The sequence below is a fragment of the Taeniopygia guttata genome, chromosome 2 (assembly GCF_048771995.1).
Source record: "Taeniopygia guttata chromosome 2, bTaeGut7.mat, whole genome shotgun sequence".
Classification (NCBI taxonomy): Eukaryota; Metazoa; Chordata; class Aves; order Passeriformes; family Estrildidae; genus Taeniopygia; species Taeniopygia guttata.
This window is the reverse complement of record NC_133026.1, coordinates 105,452,947-105,477,618: the sequence shown is the minus strand read 5'-3', so window position 1 is coordinate 105,477,618 and position 24,672 is coordinate 105,452,947. Positions and strand designations below refer to the sequence as shown.

Genomic DNA, 24,672 nt, shown 5'->3' with positions numbered 1-24,672 from the left:
ATTTTTTACAAAGTAACAAAATGTATTGCTTGTTAGCCAGAAGTTTAGTTAATCCAGAGTGAAAATTTAAGAAATTCTACTGATATTTACCCTTTCCTACTTCTGTAAAAACCAGCATGGACTTCCTACAATTGCAGTAGAAACTTGAGGCATTTTTGAGGGGAAATCAGCAGACGAGTAAAAACCACACAAAACTCATAACTTGTCTGATAAACCTTAATGACCAATTTCAAAACTAAGATTATATTTGCCCAGTAATAAACCTTTTATTTCAAAGGAGTCCAGGAAAATGCTTATTTTAGCAAATTATTGTTTTCAACTACTTGGAAACATGCCCAAGTGTCTTAAAACCTCAAAGCAAATTCCTGAGCCAATTTTACTGTTGGGAGTGAAAATATATTAATGTACAAGATATATTATATAGTATATAACATATACTATATCATATATATATGTATGTTATATATAGTATATAACATATACTATATCATGTATTTGGGGCCAGTAGCTTTAAATTGGACTCAAGAAAAATTGCTTCATTTATTTGGGGCATGTTTGGTTTTCTTAAGCCTGTGCTAAACAGATTTTAGCAAGAAATTAAAAATGACAGTTACAACTGAGGCTTTGGTCCAAGCACAGAGATACAAGCAGGGGCCTGTTTCAACTAGCAGCTCAAAAAACACCCTTCCTTCACTTCCTGTTATTTCTGCCTTCTTCCTCTCACTTGATGCAAAGAGCTATAGCAATCATAATCTTCCTTATACAAGAACATTTTAAGGTATTAGCAACTGTTCTGAGTTCTTTTCCCCCCTAAGAAGTGTTAAGAATATTAAAACTAGTTATAAGCCAAGAATAGGACTATAATTTATTTTTTTTTTAAAGTCTTCTCCTCTGAAGGCGAACTGGGTATCTTTGACAACAGCAGCTTGTAGTTTTCCTAAAGAGTTAGCATTTCCCTTGCAGTACCTCGTCTGTTCTTTCCCTGCTACCATTATTTTGGGAAACTCATTCACTGAGAAATTCGGAACAGACTTAAATATCCCAAAGATACAAATTCCTTTATTTCAGAAGTAAGGGTTAATGCAAGATACTCGTCCGATTTAGAAAAAGGAACAGGATCCAAGTGTTGGGGTGAAAATGGCAAAACCAAGGTTGTTTACTGTTCGTGTAGTACCCACCCAAACAGTCATTTTTATATTGTTGTAAGGAATTAGTGTAGTCCTACCCTAAGACTGCTCTAGTGAAGCACCAAAGATCAATGAAGGCCTCCGTGATGCAAAGAACCATGCAAGAATACCACCACAAGAGCTTAAGATTTTACTTCACCACCAGTTTTCCAACAAAAAGAGATTAAAAAGTCACTTTCACAGCACACTGTGAGGTCACATGTAGCATCACTATATTCTGTTTGATAAAGAGCAGCATCAGAAACTAGAAACCAGAAATCAGTTAAAAAGAAATTGATTAGAATTCCTTAATTCCAAACTACCTCACCACATCAGTTCATATTTAAATGTGTTTTTTGGAGAGAAACATCAGGTTTTTAGAAGTTGCTAAAAAAAAAATAAAAAGTCTGACATTAAGAATAAATAGACTGTGGAAACCAGTATCAGCCATCATTATTTCTAAACAAAGCTTTTTTTGCTTACAGGTTTAAAAAGAATAGTCAGATTTGTCTATGATTATTTTCAGGGTAGGAACATTTGATGCTCCAAACTGATATTCTAGGTAGAGACAGGATTATTATAGTTTTATTTTTGGCTTGCACCAAGTTCTTGGAACCACTTTTGTATTAAGAGTGAAGCTTCCTGAATTGACTTTTTATTCTACATTGTTGACTCAGGATTTCCTGGCATGTCACCAAGGAAGTCCTCTGCTGGTTGGATTTCAAATATATTTCCCATGTAATACCCAATAGTACTTACAGAGATAATTAGAGCCACATTCCCTGTACTTCAAATGAAAAAAGTCCTGACTTTTGCATTTATAAATATATTACTTTGCTAAATTAACATTTTTATATGATTGCAGTGCATAGTTTGCCTTTTCATTTTGCCCTTGGTGGAGATGAATGAAAGACATTGCGTCCATAGACAGTGTTTAGTTAGTTTTCCAAGTTGCATTAGGAAAAAAAGGAGAGGGACTCTTCTAGTGTGCTTTCCCACTAGATACTTTGGACAATATAGATGATTTAAATTTTTTTTTAGATTAAAAGATACGTAAGCTCTGACTCATGCAAAATATGACCATCTGAGCTACATTAGTCTAATGTAACTGGACAATTGGTGAAGTTGTCAGTCTGTTCAAAGTGGTAGTGACAGTCCATTCTCACAGTGCCAGCCTGATGTGTGGGACAAGTGAAAAAAAAAAAAAAATCAAACCACCAAGGCATTACCATATGCTTGCTGTGTTTTCCATTTTGGTATTCCCAGCCAACCACTCTCTTGACATTGGCAGTTGACATTTACCACTGCACCAGCACAGTTATAAGCAGTAAATTTGTGTTTTGTTTTGTCAGCGACTATAAACTCAGTGCTATTCATCATATATAGGTGGGTCTCCATCACCAGAAAACGTTGACAGTTTCTTTCCATGATTCTGCACGTGATCTTCATTCATCTTCTCCAAAGCTTCAATCTAGAGAGCCAAAAATAAAACCATGCTGAAATCATAAAACTATGCCAGTAGCAGAAGGCTGCTAAACAGCATTAAAAAGTAGCTTTTGACGCCAGAGCAGGTATGTAAAATGTTGCTATTTCAAAGATTCAATAACATGTAACAGCTCAAACACAGCCAGGTACACCTTCAAACTAGTGTTCTCAACAAGTTACTAAAATGAGCAGCACTCCTTTACAGTTTGAAGCTATGTAACCAAACTGCACCAGCTGCAGGGAGGACTGTATGATTTCTTATGACTTCAGCTGTATTCCTCAAAGTACAGAAGTGTGCCTTTCTCCAATGACACAGAGATCGTGGAACTGTGGCACTGTGTTCTCTTTATCTCTTTCTTACTCTGACCACCTGCCCTAGGAGTCACCTAATTACCAGCTCCCACCTACACCATGCTGGACTAGCACAAACCTGCAATGTCATTAGTAATTAGGGAGAGTAGAATTGCCACATTACCCTTACTTTAAGTGGAAGGAACGTTTGACAACTTTTTTTTTTTTTAATCTGCTATCAGGACGAAGGCCTTGAGGAGTTACAGCCAAAGGTTGAAAACTAAAAGCCAACAGTGACCAAAGATTCCTAAGTCCATATTTACATTAGCATGATTTTAAGCTTCAAAATTAAGAATGCTAGCCTAAACTTTGAATTAAAATAAATTAACATCTAAACCATGAAAAATAAGCAGTAGAATAATTATTATTTTTAACCCAACCTTCCTTTTGTTGTACAACCTTTAATGTATGTAAGCCAAGACAACAGCTTTTAAACTAAAACAGATCACTAGATTTGCCTTAATGCTGAAATTAATCAACTATATTCAACATTAAGTCTTTTCTGCTTGAGAGCAGGGACATCAGGAAAGGGAGTGGAGAGGTCTGTCAATCTGAGTTTCTGTAAATGTTTCTACTAGGTTGAAATACTCAAGGTTTTAAAAAGAGATGCAGAATGACTGCTGAAATTTTACTCACAGCAATCACACAAACTAAATCTGGAAAGTTAAGGTAATACAATAGCTACCATAGCTAACCAAATTTAAATTGTTAGACAGAGAAAGCTATACCTCTGCTTGGAAGTCTACTTCATTGTCAGCTGTAATATTTAAACCTGAGACAGCGTTGAAGAGTTCACGCTCATTAAGTGCTTCTGCCACGCCTCCTTTCTGGAAGAACTAGTCAATATAAAGAGCACACATTAAACACTTTACTACACAGAACAAAATATTCCTTGACATTCCCCAGTTACTACATTTACCCAAAATTACATTTTTGTTTTTGTTGACCCACAAATAAACATAACTGAAGGAAATTTCAGTTTTAAGTTCTAGTGGTATAATTTTACTTTTCCACATTTTTTTCACTTTCAGAGAAGGACACTATCAGCATGGAAAATGTACAAGAGTAATCTTCTACATATCTAAGATATCTTGTATCTTATAAAACATGCAGCATGATAGAAGATTGTCAGACATGGAGGTCCTACCTGTGAAACATTCCTACAGTCTCTGAACAAAAACTCAAGTCCATGAGGATGGGTTGGCTCCACAGACTGACTGACATCAATGAGCCAGACCTGTAGTCACAGAGAAATAGCAATTCACTTTGTATTAGCATTTCACAGTAGATAAAACTTTCCTCCCCCGCAAATTAAGACCAAACTCACCTTCCCATCATGCCAAAGCATGTTGTATTCACTCAGATCTGCATGGACCAGGTTGCACTCCCTATATAATTGCTGCATCATCTGCAAGGAACCAAATTAATGAAGGAAGTATGCTATACTCCAAAAATATATTGTCAGCATGACTTTAAAAAAAAAAAAAAAAAGCCAAAACAACTGCAACCTTTCCCTAATCACCCACATAATTTCCATAATTTTTACCCAAGTCTTTAATACACTTCCATCCAGAGAACTGCAGTTTTGGTAAACTGCCAGCAAACTAAGCTGAGCTTAGCTTTGGCAAAGTCAGAAGAGCTACTTTGGTAAACTCAAGTCAGCTCTGCCAAGTAGTCCAAGTGCAGGAGACAGATAAGCATAGTCTCTAAATACATGTCACTTTCACTCCTATCACATGGGAAGTCTCATAGTTGTAAAGACTGAGACCTAACCAGTACACAAATTCACTTAAGACACAGCTGTGTTGCTCACTGGTCTCATTCATTTGAGACCTAGACCACTCCTGTTACCAAGCAGTAGGGCTGGTTGCCTGGTTGGGTTTTTTAATATCGATAACGTAAGAGTGAGTAGACAGTTAGCAGATAATAGGAAATTAAAGCATCCACCAAGCAATAATCTAATTAATTCTACAGTTTCTAGGTTTGCTGAAGAGGGGGCAGGCAATCCACTGGAGAGTGCTTATACATTGTAAATTAAGTGTTTGGTAAGCCCAGAAAGACTTCAGAGAATTTTCTAAACCACATACTGCTTCTGTAAAAGGAGGACTATTTGCTCACAATTCCTCTGCTGCTAAGCGTATGTTTGTCATCAAATTCCAGTATGTTTTCCACTCAGATTAAGATTAAATTTAATTGTATTTTTCCCAGTGCATAATTTCTTACTGATTCTAAATCACGCATTAAACAGCAGCAAAATAAGACTTTGGACTTCCTATCTTGAAAATTATGTAAGCATACTGAAAAGTAAATAAGTGCTCATTTGTCCTTACAGTTATTCCTTTAAAAGAAAATACAACCCAGAACTGGAGGAGAAATCAGCATCATCTTACGTTAAGAATCTGATAGTAGGCTTTTTTCATATCTTCACTACTAAGTGTTACATCTTTTAGTTTAGGAGCTGGGACTTGATCCTGGCCAATGAAAGACATAACCAATACATGTTTCTTAAGGATAACCACTTGAGGACAAGGAATTCCTGCATTTTGCATCCTGTGGATCAGAAAATAGATATTGATTAAGAAAAACAGAACAAAAGCTTGAAAGTTCCCAAAGTTCTAGTTCCTGCTACCTCATTTGCAATCTGAGACCTCTGTGAAAAACCTGATCCAGAGTAAACAAAGTCTTTGAGAGAACTGAAAACTGAATAATTATATAAATTTTATAGTATTTTACACAGGAAAATTCAGATTCTGAAGTTATAAGTGAATCTAAAAATGCTCACTAAATACTAATCAGTTTTACAACTAGAACCTGTTAACTTCATGAGCCTGTAAATTCTGCTGCAAAATCACTGAAGGTGATGACACAGCTTATAAAATTGTAAAGAAAACCAGGGGCTTATTCAATCTGTACCAGGTTGTATATTATTTTGGCCTAAAAGTCAAATACCCAGACAGAGAGTATCTTCCTTAAACAGAGAACAGGAAACTGACAGGCACTTGGCAACTACACTTCCTTTTTTCTTTACCTTGTTAAGTTATGCATTTCTTTCTCAGCCCACATACGAATAATTTTTCGTGGATTCAGTTTACTGAAGCGGTCTTTAAACCTGTAGTCATCCTTAATGTATTTGTCACGGTTCTTGAATTCATTAAGAGTTGTTTTAAACACTTTGATGGCACATTCTGGAGGAATAACTTTATCTTCAGTTGCACTGCTCATGGGAAAAGACAAATATATAACAAAGATAACTATTCACATATTTACAAGCAAATGCATGGGTTTGGGCTTCATACATTGCAACAATATAAGAGGATCTAGTTTTCTATTGCGTTTAGAAGCCAATTTAAGATTATAACAATTCTATGATTAAATTTACATATGAATGTTCGGGTTTTGGCATTTTGATTCTAAGTTGCTTATCAAATAGGTTACCTATCCCAATTTGTTAAGACATATCTTTTCTCCCCAGTTCCAACTTTCTGTCTTGATATCTCTAAATATATTATCTGTATTTGAGTTTCATTAGTTCTTTCTCAACAATCACTGGTTTAAACTCGGTTAAACACAATGCAGTTGCCATAATGTACTCTAATCCTTCCAGTATGGCAGGAAGGATTCAAGTGAGCAGCATCCCACCACTACTCTCATGATAACCTGAAAGTAACAAACAGCACCTCCACTGAGCTGCAAATATAGAGCTGGCAATAGAGCAATCTCTATGGAAAGACAACCTTCAGGTAGCCCAAGATCCTCATGACAGCTCTGTGGTCTAGGGCAGGTAGATGCAAAGAATCTCTCAAAAATCTGAAGATTTCTTTTTTATAAAAGGAGTATATATTTTTCCACAGAAGGGCATGGTGGATCTGTCCCCATTAGTAGCCTCCAAGGAGGAAAGCAGGGATTCTTTTACTTTATGATTGGTATAATTTGGTTTTCAGATTTTATTATTATCTGCATACACACGAATACAGCCTTTAAGTCTCAGAAATAAAAAAGGTGCAGATATTTAAATATTTTTGTGTTTTCTGCTTTTTAAATCATCTCTCGTATTCAAAACAATCATCAGTAACAAACAATATACTCACTTTCCTCCATAGGCATGAAAAACAACAGATTCTTTTCCCGTGCTGATGCAGCCTGTGATGGTCTCCAGCATCCCAGAATTGACCATCTTGTACAGAAGTAAACGTGTTTTAGGATCCACTGCTTTCTCCTACAAGAGATGAATAGGATTAATAAGCAATACATGAATACTCAATTCAATAAAACAATTCGTTGCTTTACAATGAGTTTAGAATATTTATATACCACAAGAATTCAACTAAGTGGAAATAATAATGTATTAATAAAATTTCTCTCAACTGACAAAGGGTAGAAAAAAAAGCCAAGCCAAAATAAACATCTGAAGCAAAGCAAATCTGCTCCAAGATTGATTTAATAATCTTAGTTTCCCATCAGCTGTGCAGCACATAGAATATCTTACTAATTGCACATATAGACTGTGGCTCAACAGCACTTTCTACAGTGTTTTCAAGAAGCCTTTACAAATCATGAATCACAATATTCTAAGCATTATATTTCTTTGATATAAGTAACAATAAAGCAAAGCAAAACACACAAATTTGAACAAGTCCACATCAGGAATTACCAGAGGCCCTACTTAAAACTCAGCCATACAGTCTACCAAGTAAACTCCTAAATTATTATGTCAGTTGGTCACCTCATCCTCCTGAACCTTGTTATGAAGACAGATATTTGGAGCCATATGGTTCAACTGCAGGGGATTAGTCCTCTGGACGTTTCTATAAATAACTTCCAGGCAGTTTATTCAACATAGCAGATTAAGAGACAAGTTTAGAAAGACAAAGAGAAAAAACCAGTAGCTGCTTGCTTTTACTTCAACGTGGTTTTCACAGTAATGCAGCTCAAAGAGCCTTTTTCTAATAGGAGCTATCTGATATTCTTTCTTTCAGCAACATTAACATAATGTTGCTTAGCTGTTTTACTAAAAATGGAATGTTGCAAGAAGTTTCCCAGCAGTGTTTAGCTATTACACAAGATAAGGAGTAGATAGAGACACTTTATTAAAAACATACAGCAGTGGAGTGCTCCTTCTTCTCATGGAGCCTTGCACTTCGACGTTCCTCAGAGTATGCATGCTGTTTTAAGGCATTGAAGACTTGATTTGACAGCTTTAAGTCCATTCCAATTCCATCTCCAACTTGGAATTCAGGTGCAAACTACGAGCAGAAATAATAGAAATTTAAGCATTGTTACTAGCAGATGCCAAAAGTTGGCACAAACAAATTTCTCATTCTGATTTGGAAAAACTCAGGATAGATTTGGACCTATGTGAAACCCACTTTGTGCAATGTTGTCACTATGTCAAAAAAACCCACTGCTTTAAACTCAGAACTCAAAGTTCTGCCCAAATTGATATGAGATTACCTAACATCCTGCAAAAGTAGTACTTGCAGCATTTCCTTATCTACAGAAGTTGCACCAGTTACCTTAAAAAATATGAAAGGTATGTACTACAGATAAACAAACTGAAAAGCTGTAAGTCAAGCAATTGACTGAAAATAAGTTACTTGGCTTATCAGAAAAAATTAATTAGAAGAGAGCTTACACAACATCTGTGCTTTTCAAAAATAGCTTTTGTGTTTTATTTGCTTGTGTGCCAGACTTGCTGATAGTTTTGTTTTCCCAAGAGAGTTCTGTGCAAATTCTTGAATTACTCAATAACAAACTACTTTTAAACAGAAAACCCACAAAACTCAAACTGCCAATGTGAATAACCGATAAAGCAAAGAGTGCATTGCTATCATCCAACAGGGAAAAAACAGAAGTCAGCCTAGCAGTACTGGTGGACAAGCATTAGCTCTTTGGCTGAATTGCAGCATTCCAGTTTTACATACAAAATAAGTTTCCTTAAGTTTTCACTTACATTTTCCATGCGAGCAGTGTTTTTTCTTCCACATACCACTTCATCATGTTTCGTAGTAATGTCTTTTCCTTTTCCTATGAAACCCCTTCTTGGCGTAGTAGTAGGTTTATCTGCCCACGGTGAGAAAAAGAAATCAAACTTTACACCTAAACAAACATAACCAATGCTCACAGAAGTCCCACAACATCCACAACAGTAATATAATTTTATTTATAAAACAGAGTAAATTACTTCAATTATATGATCTTAATACAGTCTTCTCCTATCCTAAGCATGACAGCTTCTTCGGCTATGTTACAACTTCTCAGTCTTCTCTGGGGTGTCAGACACATTTCTGGCATGCTACAACATGTGCAGATGATACGTAACGATTTCATCCAAACATGGATGACAGATGAGCACATCCTACAGTACTTCCCATGTACACTGGTTATTTTGCCAGATTCAGCCACTGAAGCTAATACACTGGCAGACAGAAGCCTGAAGTTACCCACCCAACCTCCTGCTGACACCTCCCATTGAGGTGACCTGATTTTAAATGTAGCAGTTTTTATATTAAAACAAGACCTAGTTTAACTCTGTCATACTCTCAGGTCTATTGGCTGAAGAAATTGTATTGTTTAAAGCTGTCCCATACCTGCTCTATATGGATCATGACGGGTATCCTGCCAATCAACCTCATCCTCTGAGCTGTCACTGTCATAGGGATGCACCTTCCGATAATTTTCAAAGGATATGGAGACTTGAAAAACAAAACAAATAAGCATGTCTGTGATTATCAGGGATTTGCTACTTCCTCACAGCTCTGCCAATTTAAGGTAAGTGCCAAAAACAGCTCCAAAGCAAAAATATTCTGATGAAGGTACCTTTGCTATCTCCATTGATCTTCTTCTCTTCACGCCGAAGCTGTGCATCATATTCCCTGTCAAATTCCATCTGCAGCATCTGAGCTAGCATTAGATCACTAGAAGTGTCAATATTTTCTCCTGTAATAAATGGTCCTTCAGCAGCACTACATAAGACGGAAATAGGAATTTTAAAAAAACTAAACACAACAATCTGAGCAGAAACACTGCTTTATACTGCTTTCCCACTCTATACAACAGACTTCAGGCAGAGCTGACAGAAAGGAATGGATCTCAGCTGTCTGCCTCCTCTCCAAGCCAACACAAAATATTAATAGATCATGACTTCATTTCTCTTTGCCACTTATTAACAATGTAAATTTTACTTAAACTTTTGCTTGTTTACCATTCTGCAAGAAGCATTAAGCTCTATTTTTAAGATGTTCTTCAGGAAAAAAAAAAAGAAGGCATACAGGTATATGCATGTGTATACTTATTTATATGTTTAAAGCATCCCAAATATTGTTGCCTTGTTCTGCTTCACAGGAAAGATAGTCAAAAATTGTAGAATTTTAGAACTAGTAATCTCTTAGCCGTTGTTTAGAGCTTTCAGGTAGTGGGAGGATACAGGTGATATACCTGATAGTTCTCAAAATAACATTGTATATTGTTGACAAGAGTTCCTAAAAAAGTAGAAAAAACACATTTCTGACATTTCTCTAAATACAGCTTACAGATTGTGTTAACACCCCCCAGAAAATACAAAGAAAACATCGATAAGGAAGGAAGAGCATCAGGGAAGAGAATCTAAGGAAGACTTTTAGCTGAGGAAGCCATCTTCACTGAAGAAGATCTGAGGAAGCAGAGTTAGGGGGAATAGGCAAATCATTTACTATACCGCTATGCACTGAGCACATTGTAAGCAAATGCACGAGAGAGAAGATGGCATCACAACTATGGAGATCACTAATCCAGGACTTAAACTTACGCAACCACTTCAGGAAAAGCAGCATTTTCTTCTTCCAGTTGCAATTCTTTTGCCAGCTGTTCACTCATTACATCAGCAAGAGAACATGATATTGATGTTGTGCTAGGGGCTCCCCACGGACACTGTAAATAAACATTTTATTCAAGTCAGCAAGACTTGTGCAGTGGCAGCACAATAATCGGGATTATTAGCTATCGCTGGCTCCAAAATAAGCTCATGTAATCCTGTAAGGGCTCTTCTATAGATACTTGGGGAACTACTCAAAGAGTAGTTTCATAAACTCAATAGGGAGAACCGGGGTTGAAAAATTGTTGATAGTCACTTACTAATGAAGGAAAAAAAGTCAGTTTGTCAGTGTCGGTACCCTCTGGAGACAGGGGTAAAGTTTGCCCAAGAGGTTTGCAAACAAGCAGACACACAACCTATGTAAACTTCTCTTGGAATGCCCAACAGCAATGGCTTACGCACAGCTTCCTCCCCCGCTCCCAGAGCCCTGAAAGGTCAGCCATCGTAAAACATGGCATCTCAAAGCCGCACAGGGACACAACAGCTCGCTCGGGAGGCGGGGGCCGAGGAACGACAAATCCAAGCAAGCCGGAACTCGCTGCCTACCGCCAGGATAACCGAGCTCACTCGGCTCCAACTCCCTCGGGGAAGCAACTCAGTTATCAGGCTGTCACAACAGCTCTCTCCACCAAGGAGATCATTGCCGGCGGCAGCAAACCGCGCTGGGGTCGCGAGTGACCGCCACCCTGGTGGTGCTGGCACCACCTCGAGCGCCCTCTCCACGGCCTCAGCGATTCTCCTCCTCCTCCTCCTCCAGCTCCCGGAGCCCGGGCAGCGTCGGGCGCGGCCCCGCGGCGCCGGCACTGCGCTCACCTTGCTCTGCCAGGCGGGGCCCGGCCCGGCGTCGGGCGCGGCGGCAGCGACTCCCACCGCGTCCATCGGGCACGCAGGGGCGGGCGGCAGCAGCGGGGTCTCTCCGCGGGGCAGCAACGCTCCGGCTGCGGAACCTTCCGGGTCCTCCGCGGGTCTCCGCGGCCGGCAGGCGGCCCATTGGCCGGGGCTGGCCCGCCTTTCCGCTGATGTCACCGGGCGGCACCGCCGGCGTGCGGAGCTGCCGGCGGAGCCCCGCCCGGCCGCCCCTGCCCGGCGGCTGAGGGACAGCGCCGGGCTGCGGAAGGGAGAAATTGAATAGCTAGCGTTTGTTTTTTTTATCTCGGGAAGTAACCAAGGGAACCAAGGGTGGGAGGAAAAAAAAAAAAAAAAAAAAAAACAACAAATCAAACAGTAAACTAGCGGCAAAACAAATGGATGGAGTCCAGAGAAGGGTAACGGAACTGTGAAGGGTCTGGAGCACAAGTCTGGTAAAGAGCGGCTGAGGGGCTGGGGGTGTTTAGCCTGGAGAAAAGGAGGCTCAGGGGTGACCTTAGCGCTCTCTATAAACACTTGAACGGAGGTGTGAGCAGCTGGGGTCGGCATCTTCTCCCAGACAACAAGTGACAGGACCAGAGAACACAGCCTTAAGCTGCGCCAGGGGAGGATTAGGCTGGACATTAGGAAGAGTTTCTTCACCGACAGGGCGATTAGATTGGAGTGAACTGCCCAGGGAGGTGATGAAGTCACTATTCCTGGAGGTGTTTAAGGAAAGACTGGATGTGGCACTCATTGCCATGGTCTAGTCCCCTTGCTGTTTGGTCATAGATTGGACTCAGTCTCAGAGGTCTTTTCCAACCTAATTGATTGTGTGAAATGAAATACTTAGCATTTGTTTTTTATTTCAGGAAGTAGCTGAGGGAACAGGAAAAAATACAACAAATTAACCAAACCACATACAAACAAATTAATTTGATCCCAATTCTGTAAGTCACTGTAGATCCAAATTTAAATACTTGTATGTGACCTGCTGCCTTTTACATCTCAATTTTATATGTAATGTTTATCTGGAAAACAGTATTGTGACTAAAATGCCCTATTTCCAGGACAGCAATGAAAGGATAGTTTTGCTGTGACATATTAGGTCTACTTGGGCAAGTTTCCTTAAAGGAAGGAAGTAATGCCTAGAAATCTCCTCTGGCTGGCTTATCACCATCTGTTGAAGGTATCTGTCTGCAGTCAGACAAATGTGCTGTCACTGTTGATAATCTGAAAACCAGCCTAGCAAAGCTGCACTTCTGCAAGGGCAGAAGTGGTAAGGGATTCTGTGGTAAGGGATCCCCCAGCCTGCTCTGGAGTAAGTTCCCTGTTTTACATCTAGCAAAGCCCGTACTACCAGGCAGGCCCAGTAAGGCCACTCATATCAATTCTCAGCCATGCAAGAATCAGCTTTGTTGGCCAAAGTTCCTCTTATTTGTCCTTAGCAACCTGCAATGACGTAACATGTTTACGATCTCCTAAGACACTCTGTTCCAGAGTTCACTGCCCCAGAAAGTTCCCAGCGAAAAGACAAACCATTTGGAAGACGGTAGGGGCCTAGGTTGTAACACACAACCTGCAGGCATGACACAGGCTTGTGCCACGAAGGCATTTTAGGATCATAGAATTATTTAGGTTGTAAAAGACCTTTAACATTGTCAGGTCAATGACACACAGCACTGCCAAATGCTGGCAAGAGTGGCTTTGTCTGGTGATGCAGTACCAGCATGTTTCTTACCCTCTCTGCACTTTTCACCCTGGTGAAAAGAGATTATTTCGTTCCCTTTGCAACTGCCTTTTGGCATATGAAGATTACTGCATGCTCCCTTCTATCTTCTTGGTCTAAAATTAACAGTTTTATATATGAGCAGAATATCAAAGCAATGTCCTGCTGCCCTGGGAAAAATCATTATTCTTGCACAGCTGTACAAGCACTGATTAAGAAGATGGGTTTTGGTAGGTTTTGATTCAGAAAGACACGAACAGTAACTATATTCCTATGTCTTGTTATTAAGTTTTTCGTTTTCAAAAATAAGTTTTCTATTTTAGTCTCTTAAATATTTCCTGATTAGGACATGATCCCATGACCTCTCATATGAATGGATCAAGGATTGAACTGAATTGTGTTAAGAAATTTATAGAAATTTACCTCTTCATTCTTAATCCCTCACTGTAAGTGGTGTACAAGAATTCATACCTGCCTCTGTATTTGGCTGTAAGAAAATAAATCATTGCCCAAGATGATATATGATATATGTCCCACTTCTACTAAGAAATACTGCAAAAAGCTGAGACATACCACTGTAATATTCGGCATGAAAGTGATAGCCCACTGTAATAAAAAGTCAAAAGTACTCTTACTGCATACTTATATTAGTCTTTGTTGATATCCATGAACTTTACTTACTCTTTTTTTAAAGCTTTACAGGCTGAATTTGTGGCACAATGCAAAGTGTGCCTTTGTTTGCCAAAGACACATTTCACACTTGTACATAAACAGATGCTCTCAGGTGCTCTCACATTCGTACATAAACAGATGCACAGTGGAAATTCTGTATCTCTGATTGCCCTGCCATCTCTAATACATTCATTACAGTGGCTTATCAGTGATCTCCATGAACCTGGATGGACTAAACATTTCAGTACTGGAAATCGGATGTCTGTGTTGGACCACCACCTTACAAACCAGATAGGATGATGTCTGATGCGCCAAAACACTTGAATTTATCTTGGTGAGCTGTTCAGCTGTTGCACTCTGTTGACCTTGTCTTTTGAGGCTAAATGCAGCAGGTTAGACAGGCTCATCTTACGGCCTGGATTTGACCACTTAGTGCCTCCCTCCCTCCCTAGTTTAAGCCATGCTCATAAATAATTCCTTACTCATGCTGCTTTGCTCTGTCCTCTAAAAAGAGGGTGTACATGTACAGAGAGAGCCCTGTACTTTGTGTTACCTGAGCAAAGTCAAGGTACGAACTGCAAAGATAGGGCCTTGCTAAATCCAGGACTGGGAAAAACAAGGCTTACCTAGGCCATAATAAAAGATCACCCAGTAACCATGACCTGACAGGGCGTGTCTTTCACTGCTTCTGACCTGCCTGGGATATTTACGGTTCACACGTCACCAGTGAATCATAGAATCATAGAAGGTAGGAAGGGGCCATTCAATTTAGCCATCTAGTCCAGCCCCTCTGCAATAAGCAGGGGCTTCTTGTCATGAGTGTGAATGGGGTCTTCAGACAAAACTTATTAGAAAGCCCTCCAATTGAGCCATGATGTGCAGAAAGGACCCCCTCGCTTTCTAAATTCCTTCTCAGAGAAGAGCCAAGGTGCAGCTGGATCCAATCTTAGCCTCAGACTGTTGGTGATTTAAGTTTAAGAAATTATAGAGGTGTGATTGAACCTTTGTACAGCTTTGTCCTGTAGGATAAATGATAGCAAACCAGATCTATTTATATAAAAATGAATGATTCATTATGGAAAATTATTAGACAAAGAGATCTTACTCAGAATTATTTACTACACACTATAGAAGACAAAACTACTAGAATAGGATGTTAAAGTGCACTCTATCAAAGCAACTATAGTAAAGCAATTCTATTAAAACTAGCAAAAAAGAAATAGTTTTTAAAGCAGAGATGGATGTCATTCACCCATGTCAATGACCATGGGCAAAATCTTTTTCACTCACTCAGCCTTAAGGAGTAATTTTTGAGTGTCCCCACCCAAAGGAGGAATCTTCATACACACTCCAAGAAGGGATATGTTTGAAGAACTCAACCATAAGAAAATGGACTGGACTTTTATAGTGTGCAGTGACTGACTACCAGTCATATATCTCCAGGTCAGCTAAGCACCTCGTCTGCCAAATCTTTACCTCACTGTCAGGTTAATTTGGGTTGATGTGTCAGTCTGGTGTTGTAGAAATTCAACACCAAAACCATCTTGATGCCTTCTCTCAGTCCACCACTGGACTGATAGCCTTGTAAATAGGGCATTGATGAAGTTGTTTGACCACATTCCAGGGCAGTCTTTAGCTAGATCAGGTTGCTCTGAGCCCCGTCCAGTCTGGCTTTGACAATTTCTAAGGATGGTGTATCCACCACCAGTTCCAGCATCTCACCACCCTCACCGTAAAAAACATCTTCCTTACATCTAGTCTAAATCCGCCCTCTTTCAGTTTAAAGCTATTCCCCCTACCACTACATGCCCATGTAAAAAGTCCCTTTGCAGCTCTCTTGCAGGTCCCCTTTAGGTACTAAAAGCTGGTGTAAGGTCCCTCCGGACTGAACACCCCAAAACCCTCAGCCTGCCTCCCCAGGAGCCGCACTCCAGCCCCCTGATGATCTTTGCGTCCCTCCTCTGCACTTGCTTCTACAGGTCTTTCCCGTGCCGAGTGCCTCGGAGCTGGACGCAGCACTCCAGGGGCGCCTCACAAGGGCAGAGGAGAGGGGACAATGTCCTCCCTGCCCGGCCGGTGGCTGCTCGGCCGCTGCCGCCCGGGCCGCGCTGTGCCCGGGCCGCGGCGCTGCCGCCCGCTCCGGCCGCCTGGGCCCGGCTCGGCCGCCGGGCGGCAGCAGCGGCCCCGCGGAGGCGGCGCCGCGGAGCGACGTGTCCGTGGCCCGGCCGATGGCCGCCGCCCGCCCGCCGCGCTCCGCGCCCGCGCTGACTGATGTATTTGAAGCGGCCGGCGGGCGGCCTCGCCTTCTGCCTCTTCTACCTGGCCTCCAGCTTCACCAACAAGGTGAGCGCGGGCGCGGGGCCGCCCCGGTCTCGGGCGGGCCGGGCGGGACGCAGGGAGGTGCGGGGGCGCTGGCTGCCGGTCCGCGGCTGCGGGAGCGGGGGGCGAGGGAAGTGCAGGGATCCAGGAGAAGGAGGAGAGACGGTGCCCTGAGCTCTCCCTGCCCTGCTCAGGGACAGCCGCAGGACCAGCCCTTCCCGGACGGGACTGCCCCGCGAGTGAAAAAGTCCGTGGCACGCCAGACCGCCGCACATCCCAGTGTGCTTCCGAAACTGCGGATAGGGTGCCGGTTTCGTTTTGCTCAGTGTGTGACAGCTTTACCCTTCCACGTCAGATAAGTTCCATTACAGTCTTGTTTAGGAGAGCGAGGAGGTTGACATCATATCGTTCCAATGAATGAAGTGTTATAGAGCCAGAAGTTCTGCTGTACTGAAAGTATCGCTGATGCTGTATATATTTCATTATCGGGTGTCTGGCAACTGCATTCATTCCCAAAAGAATGCAGTTGACTGTTAACTGGAACAGTGATATCAACTATCCAAGGGAAAAGTGTGAAATATTCAAAGTATTGTTTCAGAAGTTAAACAAATATTAACTTCCATTGACAACTTAATTAACCGACGAATTAAGGACAAGAATTTTGTTTTCCACTGTGTAACAATTTCATATTAGTGTTGCTGAAGTGTCTAAGCATAAGAAATAGGCTGAAGATGGCTACATTGTAAATAAAATTGTATAATTTAAGCATAAATTTGAAAGTAGTTTTTTCACTCTGGGAGGAGGAGATAGAGTAACTGCTCTGTGCTATCCTATTTGTCAGAGAGTGTGTCTGTATTTCTGGTGCAGATTTCTGAAAGAAAAAAATATTGGTGAATGAATCAGGGTATAAATATTCTGAGGGAGGATTAGAGGAAATCAGCATTTCAGAGGTGAAAATGAAATCTTTTCTGGGCACTGGCTAGTGGTTTCTGTTCCAAGATAGATTTGCCATTAAGGATGCTCAGAAGAAGACTGAAGTCCAGACATGAAGCAAAGTTGTAGGGAGAGATAATGCACTTGATTTGACAGACTGCTGGGAGCTGTGATTAGTTTAATGGAAGGGGGCTAAAAGAGCTGCCAGGTTGCATCATGGCTTAACTATGCTTGAGAGGAGGTCATGGGGACATTGACATAGGGCCTCCATTTTACCTTCATGTAGTTTTTAGTGCAATAAAGTTAAAAATAACCAAAATATAGACCTTTCAGTTGTTGAAGGTGGCATGCAAATGCAAGCAGGAGTACAGACATGTGTAAGTAGATCATCCTGATTTAAAATGCGCATGGCAGTTCTGACATGTGTATGTGTAAAAGGACCTGTTGTGAATCAACATGCCTTGTCTCTCTATACTGATGCCAGCTTTTTAGTGACACCCCACAAACCTGAAAACTGGACCTTGCAAGGTGCTCAGCACAGTTTGCTCTTTGCTGAAAGCTTTCAGCTTCTCCTTTTGCCCTTGACAGCTTCTGCTGGCTCCTGGAAGGAACAGCAGGTACCTTTCATTTTCTCTGAGGAAGCTTCAATCATTCTTCTCCTTTGCAGAAGTGATATTTATATACTTCATCAGGGGAAGTTGTTAGACCTGGAAAGAATGTATTTGTGCCTCACATTTGCATATATACATATTTAGTGTGAAGAGACACTGACATTGATACATACAGGCCCAGACAAAGGAGGCTAAAGCAATGACACAGATTTTGCTTTTTACCCTCATGTATTACATCTCTGATGGGCTTTATGGGCTGCTTAAAATTCTACACAAAATAGTGTGTAAGCAGAATGTTAAGTCTGTAAGATACATTAGCCATAAGGAGACAATTATGTTTAGACTATTGCTCTTGGTTCTGCCAAAGATTTGCCTCTTTGGTATGATACTAATTTAACTGACTGGTGCTTATGGCATTTTGTTCCTGTTAATCCTTTTCCATTCAGTGTGATGTATGAACTGTGTTCAGAAAATGAAAGTGCAATTCAGATGACAGCCTTTTCCATCGTTCAGTGTGTCCACTCCATGCCTCATGTACTTTAGTGCTTGTTACTTTCCACAGTGGCTGAGGCAGCATCCAGCAGTTCTGGCATGGGAAGTGCCACAAGTGAGTGGTTTAGGTCACTCGGAGAATCACCAGAAAAGGGATGGGCAAAAGCAGATCTAATATTAAAGTGAAATCATAATAAAGTTTGTTGGTGAGGTTCACTCTACTACATTATTACATCGTTATATCATTATTGCATTACTACATCATTACATCTATGACATCATTATTAGATGGTTAAAGCAGACTAAAAATAAAACTAAAATCAATCAATCTAAAAATCAATCAACCAAAATTTATCTGGATGGAAGTAAGAACAGGAAAGGGAATAAGACACACTGAGTCACAGCATTCATAGTGGACCCACTTGCCAAGTTTAACCCCAGATTTGATGAATGGTTTAATCTAAAGGTTATAACATAGCACTTAAACATAGCCGCTCTTAATCAAAAGCTTAATTTAAACAATTTAACGAAAGATTCATACAGAATTTAATATAGGCATGACAGTGACTCACTATCTTACTTACAAACCTAATGCACTTAAGAATCAAAGAGATCAATATTCATAATGAATTTGCTATGGCATATCCACATTCACACACACTCAGACCTAAAGGGACTTGTACAAGGTATACCCAGGAAAAATTCCCCTCAAATTCAGTGAAGTACTCACTTTGGATAGTATTACATCTTCTTCACGAGAAAAACGTTGAGTCTTGAGGAGTGGATGGTATCAGCCCAGGATCCATCATCGTCCTTCAGAGATCTTCTAAGTGTCCCACTCAGAGAGAGGTTGCTGGTTGCATTCTGCTCCAGAAGAGCTTAAAGGGTCTCACTCAAGACTGCTGTTTATAGGGTCACGAAAGAGTTGGGTTTAGACAAAGTGATTTTTCTTCCTGGCCTCAATGCAGGTTGGTAACTTTCTTTGAAAGTTCAAAAACAAAAATGTTGTTCCACTTGGGTTCTTATAGAGGCAAGAAAAATTAATCTCCAAGGCTGTTTGTTAAATAGCAGGAGCTCCCTGGACAGCATTAAGTTCCTGAGAGCCAACAGTGTTTCTGATGAGCTCAAGTGGAACTTAGCCCAGATGCTGTTCATGAAGATTGAGATGCTGTTCATCATAGAGCAGCCCAATGAGGGAAGGGGGAGGAAATACACTACAAGTGAAATTACTAAACTTTTTTTTTGTCTTTTCTACCAAAATAAAGCAAAATGAGAACTTTTTGTGTTTGTTTTGTTGCTTGTGATTGTTTGTTAATATTATGAACTGTAGGTGTTTGACGTCCATTAATTTGCTGTTTGTTTTCCAGTATGTCCTGTCTGTCCTGCAGTTTACCTACCCTACCCTTTTTCAAGGGTAAGTATGGTTTTAAGGATTGTGTTTGAAAAATGACTTTAACATCTTGCTGTTTCATGCTGAAACTAACTTTACTACTTCTTGTCCTTACTGGCTTTTGCTGTCTAGAGAACATGTTTCATGAAGCCTTAATAAATTCAATATTCATTAATGTGTCTTGGCTAATTTTTAAACATCATGGAGATGATGTAATTGAGATATATGGAGTCCATAATTTCTCATTTTCCTTAAAATCCTAAGCCTCAGCATAGAAAAGTAGCAATTACAGTACAACTTCTTTTCTTTGGAAGAGAGGAAAATGTGGAAAATGTGTATTTATGATGCATTCTTTTGCTGTGCTAGAGAAAACCAACCTTAAACCCATCTTTAGGCATTCACAAATACCATGTTCCTTCTTTTCATGCTTAGCCTTGGTTGTAAGTCTGCATCACGAGTCACTACCATATCTTAATGACTGTAATGAGAAATTTAATGTTTTGATAAATGTCCATATATTCCATCAATGCTGTTGATGAGACATTTAGTGAAAATCTGGCCTTTTAGAGCCAAGTCTACCCCATTTTTGAGACGGTATTAAAACTTGCAGACACTGGATATCTTTACTTCCTTTTCTGCTGCTTAGCATGGCTTACATTTTTTCCTGACTTGCAGTCCCAGGACTACAAACAACTCTAGGAATAATTGCCTTGGGAATCTCCACTTACTTTGAATGTATTCAGCTTGATTAGATATGCAGTGAATGCTTTCTTCAGTTTTGGCACACACAGAGGGACTGTCTCTTGCACAAGGCTTTTATCATATGGGGAAAGGGGTTTGAGTAATTTCTGTAAAATAGACATGGTAAATCAACAGAAAAGTGTATTTCAATGGCAAGCAACTGCCTTATGGCATCTGTGTTACCACAGTTATTTCCTTTTCCTATTATTTGACAATGCATTTCAGCATCTTAATATTTTTTCCATAAGTTCTGGCTTTTAAAAGTGACCTTTCCGTGAAATTTTTTTAGGTCCTCAGATACACTTTCATTTAGACCTGTGACAGATGAGAGAAGAGGAAAAGAATGTAATTCTCAGTTCATGCTGTTACTGTTCATTGTCCTTGGTTTTGTTTCCTGTAAAATCTAAGACCATACTGCATAGTCCTAAGCATCTGAAACTGTCACAAACTTCTGTCCTTACAAGAGAAAATTTTTCACAATGAAATTGATGAGATTTCACCACTGGCTTGGATAGAGCATAGTCAAACCTGCTGCAAATGTCAGGGAAACCTAGCTAGTACTGTATAGAGTGAATATTTGTTTATTTGTGTGTGTGAGAGAAAGATTTAAAATAATTCTTAGATGCATTGCAATGAATGGGAGTAATAAACAAGCCTAGTTATATACCTGTTATGGATGTTAATATCATTTAACATTATAATACAATCTCTCTGACTGAACTGTGCTAGATATTCAAGGAATTTCACCCAGGAAACATGGAACACCTCTCTGAAAACCACTAGCTTAAGGAAGAAGAAAGATGATGACTTATTTTAAAGTGTAAGAGAAGGCAGTGTGCATTCCTTGCTATTTACTGTGTTATCTGCACATTCTCCCTAGGCCTCACATATTATTTCCTTGTGTCATTCTATTTCAGGTGGCAAACATTGGTGGGTGGACTTCTGCTTCATATCTCCTGGAAGCTGGGCTGGGTGGAGATAAACTTGTGTTCAAGGTACTGTGGGGGTTTTGGTATCTGCCAAACACTTATCTGCTGCAGCTGGATTACAACATATTTAAGTTGGTCATGAATGTTATTAACTGGCTAAAATAGAGTTTGATGTGTGTGGGGGTGTGTATGTTCTGCTTCACAGATGTAGAAGAGAACTCACATTTTAGTTAAATGGGTGTTCAATGACACACTTAAACTGACTACTTATATAAAGTGAATTCAATTTAACCTTGATAAGACAACCAAAAAGCCCATAGTGAAAACAATAAGGATGTCTTATCCAAACATCTGTCCATAACTCTTCCCTGGATTGTTTCTTAGTATTGTAAGAAAAAGCTTGTTAATGTTAGTTAAGAGCATTGACACAATCTTCCTCAAAACCCTCAGGGCTATGAAGTCTGCAAATGTGATTTGCCTTTTTCTGAGAGCTGTGTTGCATAAATGGGGATCACTCACCTTTTCCTAACTGATGCTAACAATAAAACTCCAAATTAAATGGTGCTTTGTAGACAGAGATCATCTGCTTGAGCTGAGTGTAAGAGCAGAATTCAGAAGAGTTGTCATGCTGTACTCTGCTCAGGTGGATCCATTCTGCAATATGGAATGCATCATCTTTTTCATTGTGCTAAATGGTATCATTTAGAAGATGTATGCCCATAACAATCATTGGATCTTCATCTCAGGAGATACTAAAAACCTTCCTGGGCCATGACCTGAGTAATGTGACTTGACTCTGAAGCTGAGAGAGTTGTGACTAAATGACTGCCAGACCCCTTCTAATGTAACTTTTTCTCAGTGATTCTGTATTAGCAAGTGACAACTGATGAACTTTCTGTTTGAGATTCAAACAGTTGGCTTGAAAAATTAAATCTCCTCACTTGGAATGAAATCCTGTATGTCAGAAAAACCAGGCTGTGTTCTGTTTTCATGTCCATAAAAGTGATTATGTCACCATGGAAATATAAGTGAGGTTGTAAATGAAAACAGAATTCAGTTTCCTATTTTATAGCTGCAATAAACTGAGGGTATCGTAAAAGCTGTCATTGACTTTGGCAGAGACAGGATCAGGGTCTAAACCTTGCTTTTCTGGCAGTTACTAATGTGTAGATATATAGATATATAAACTCAAATTTGTATTGTTTATGCGTATTTTGTCATTACAAAACAGTCTAGAAGAATACAGTCATCAGTAATATCCTTTTATAGTTCAGCTTTTGTACACTAAGAATTACTTCTGCTTCAAATAATGAAATTGAAGAAGCTGAATCTTTTTTTTCCCAGCTTTCATCTTTTCAAAACGTGGGAAGACATTAAAGAAAATAGAGGACAAGAACCACTCGCTAATGTTGAAGAGGTTGTTTTTATCTAAGAAAGGCTTGGATGAAAAATTATTTCATATTTTGACCCTGGAGACTTGAGGCCACTAGATGTCAGCACACTGTAGGGAAAGAGGTTGAAATCCCTCTTGAGAGACCTCTTCGTTTGCTTGGTTAATACAGAATACCTGTTCTAGAATAGACTGAATGGAACAAGCAGAATTAATTGACATGCTTTGGCTATAATTCATCCAGCTATTTAAGCATGAGTTTAAACCTGCCTTTCTTCACAAAGATTAGGCACATGCTTTATTGCTTTGCAGAGGTGGATTTGTAACATTCATCTCCTGTATTATAAAAAAAAAAAAACAAACAAAACAATCAAAGCCAAAACAAAAAAACAGCCTGAAAACCCCAACATGGAAACCTTCTAAACCTCCAAAGCACTACCAATCAGACAACTCACCAGCAAACAAACAAATGAACATATAAAATGTGCAAAGGTGATTTTAATGCTACTACTGGGGTATAGACATTTCCATCCCCCCTTACAAAATATCTGTCTCTGAATCTATTGGTTAGAGGGGAGGGTTTTGTCTATGTATATTCTACTTAGGAATACCATAGCCAGTCTTCAGTCTTGCCGTGCTTCAAATAATAAACTGTATCCATTTGTTTGTTTATGTCCACAAAGTCTCAATTTCTCTGTCAAATGGACTGATCTCATATACTTTCTGAGCCAGTTCAGGTTATACCAAAGTGTCTCAGCAGAATGAAGTTATTACATAGAGATCATTGCCCTTTGTCTAAAGTCCAGAATACTAACCTCACTATAAAGACCAAATAAAAACATATTATTTAGAGTAATCTCAGGTTTTGTGGATAACCTGCTTTGCCTCTGCTTCCCCCTAGGACATACTGTAAGGAACTTTCCCTCATTGCTTCTAAACAGCAAATGTTGACTGTCTGCAAAGCTTTTATCTAAAACAAGGCCTCTGTGGAGTGCAGAGCAACACGTGGCATCTGCATAATGCTTCTAGTCTGCTACACAGCTTCTGCCTAACTGTTGTAGGCACATAATTCTGATGTGTTATGATTGGCATTTCTTGTAGTGCTGCATTTCACCCATAGCTAAGCAGCAGCTCAGAGCCTTTCTTTAAGTGTTGTTTGGGGGAACCTACCCATTGCTTATCACGGGATTTGAATTTTGCCCTACAACTACCACAAACTCATCAGTTCTCTTCCTACTTTGCATGTACATCACTGTATTGCCAACAGGAGAAGCTGCTAATTGGTTTACATACAAGACAGATTGTTGATGCTGACACATTACATCAAACATCCGTGCATTCTTTTTCAGTCCTGAAATTCCCACTTGGCAGCATAAAATTCTACCCTTACATCATGGAAAAAGCATCTGAAGTCCTTTTCCATTGCACTTCGCAGAATTACATTGGAGATTAAGACATATTTGGGATTCCTACAATTTAGTGGTGGGGAAAATGAAAGACTGATATTTTTATGTTCTAAATGAAAAATTGGTTTTTATCGTGTGTTCCTTTTATCTTCCCAGAGTCACTTTCTTTTCTTCCTTCCCCCTTTCTTCAATTTGTTGCTATTCCAATAGTGTGGGAATATTATTGTTGGTGTCTGATGTGAATTCATTGGTAATGAGGTATGACAGTATTAGATCTTGGACTGGATGAGATTCCAGTAGAAGTCAATAACCTCAAAAAAAACTGTGTTTTTATAAAAATTTATGATGACTAGTCAAGAAAAC

General features: G+C 39.8%; 2 protein-coding genes across 7 annotated transcripts in view; one reads left to right on the top strand and one right to left on the bottom strand.

Moving 5' to 3' along the window:
- Nucleotides 1–1,039: 1,039 nt before the first annotated feature.
- RIOK3 (RIO kinase 3) lies at nucleotides 1,040–11,885 on the bottom strand. The gene is made up of 13 exons (XM_012572088.5): nucleotides 11,665–11,885; nucleotides 10,786–10,907; nucleotides 9,819–9,964; nucleotides 9,590–9,694; nucleotides 8,953–9,062; nucleotides 8,102–8,245; nucleotides 7,091–7,218; nucleotides 6,031–6,216; nucleotides 5,393–5,552; nucleotides 4,330–4,410; nucleotides 4,150–4,239; nucleotides 3,731–3,838; nucleotides 1,040–2,637 (listed from the first exon to the last, which is right to left on the bottom strand). Exons 1-13 carry the CDS (start codon nucleotides 11,728–11,730, stop codon nucleotides 2,536–2,538), a joined length of 1,548 nt encoding a protein of 515 aa, XP_012427542.1. The 5' UTR covers nucleotides 11,731–11,885; the 3' UTR covers nucleotides 1,040–2,535.
- Nucleotides 11,886–16,271: 4,386 nt separating this feature from the next.
- Nucleotides 16,272–24,672, top strand: part of TMEM241 (transmembrane protein 241) — a 55,031-nt gene continuing 46,630 nt past the window's right edge. For all 6 annotated transcript variants that reach the window (XM_041714718.2, XM_041714716.2, XM_041714717.2 and 3 more), the window contains exons 1-3: nucleotides 16,272–16,441; nucleotides 19,821–19,867; nucleotides 21,502–21,579. In XM_041714718.2, coding sequence (XP_041570652.1) covers nucleotides 16,370–16,441; nucleotides 19,821–19,867; nucleotides 21,502–21,579 — 197 coding nt within the window. In that variant the 5' untranslated portion in view covers nucleotides 16,272–16,369. The remainder of the gene's footprint in view (nucleotides 16,442–19,820; nucleotides 19,868–21,501; nucleotides 21,580–24,672) is intronic.

What these genes read in the sequence shown, in the direction of transcription:
- RIOK3 (XM_012572088.5), bottom strand. Translation starts at nt 11,730, where the DNA reads ATGGACGCGGTGGGAGTCGCTGCCGCCGCGCCCGACGCCGGGCCGGGC. An exon ending in TTTCATGCCTATGGAGGAAA is followed by an intron (nt 6,217 to 7,090) that starts GTGAGTATATTG and finishes TCCCATGAGCAG; the next exon opens with TGCAACTGAAGATAAAGTTA. An exon ending in AAGTAGACTTCCAAGCAGAG is followed by an intron (nt 2,638 to 3,730) that starts GTATAGCTTTCT and finishes TTGGCTCTCTAG; the next exon opens with ATTGAAGCTTTGGAGAAGAT.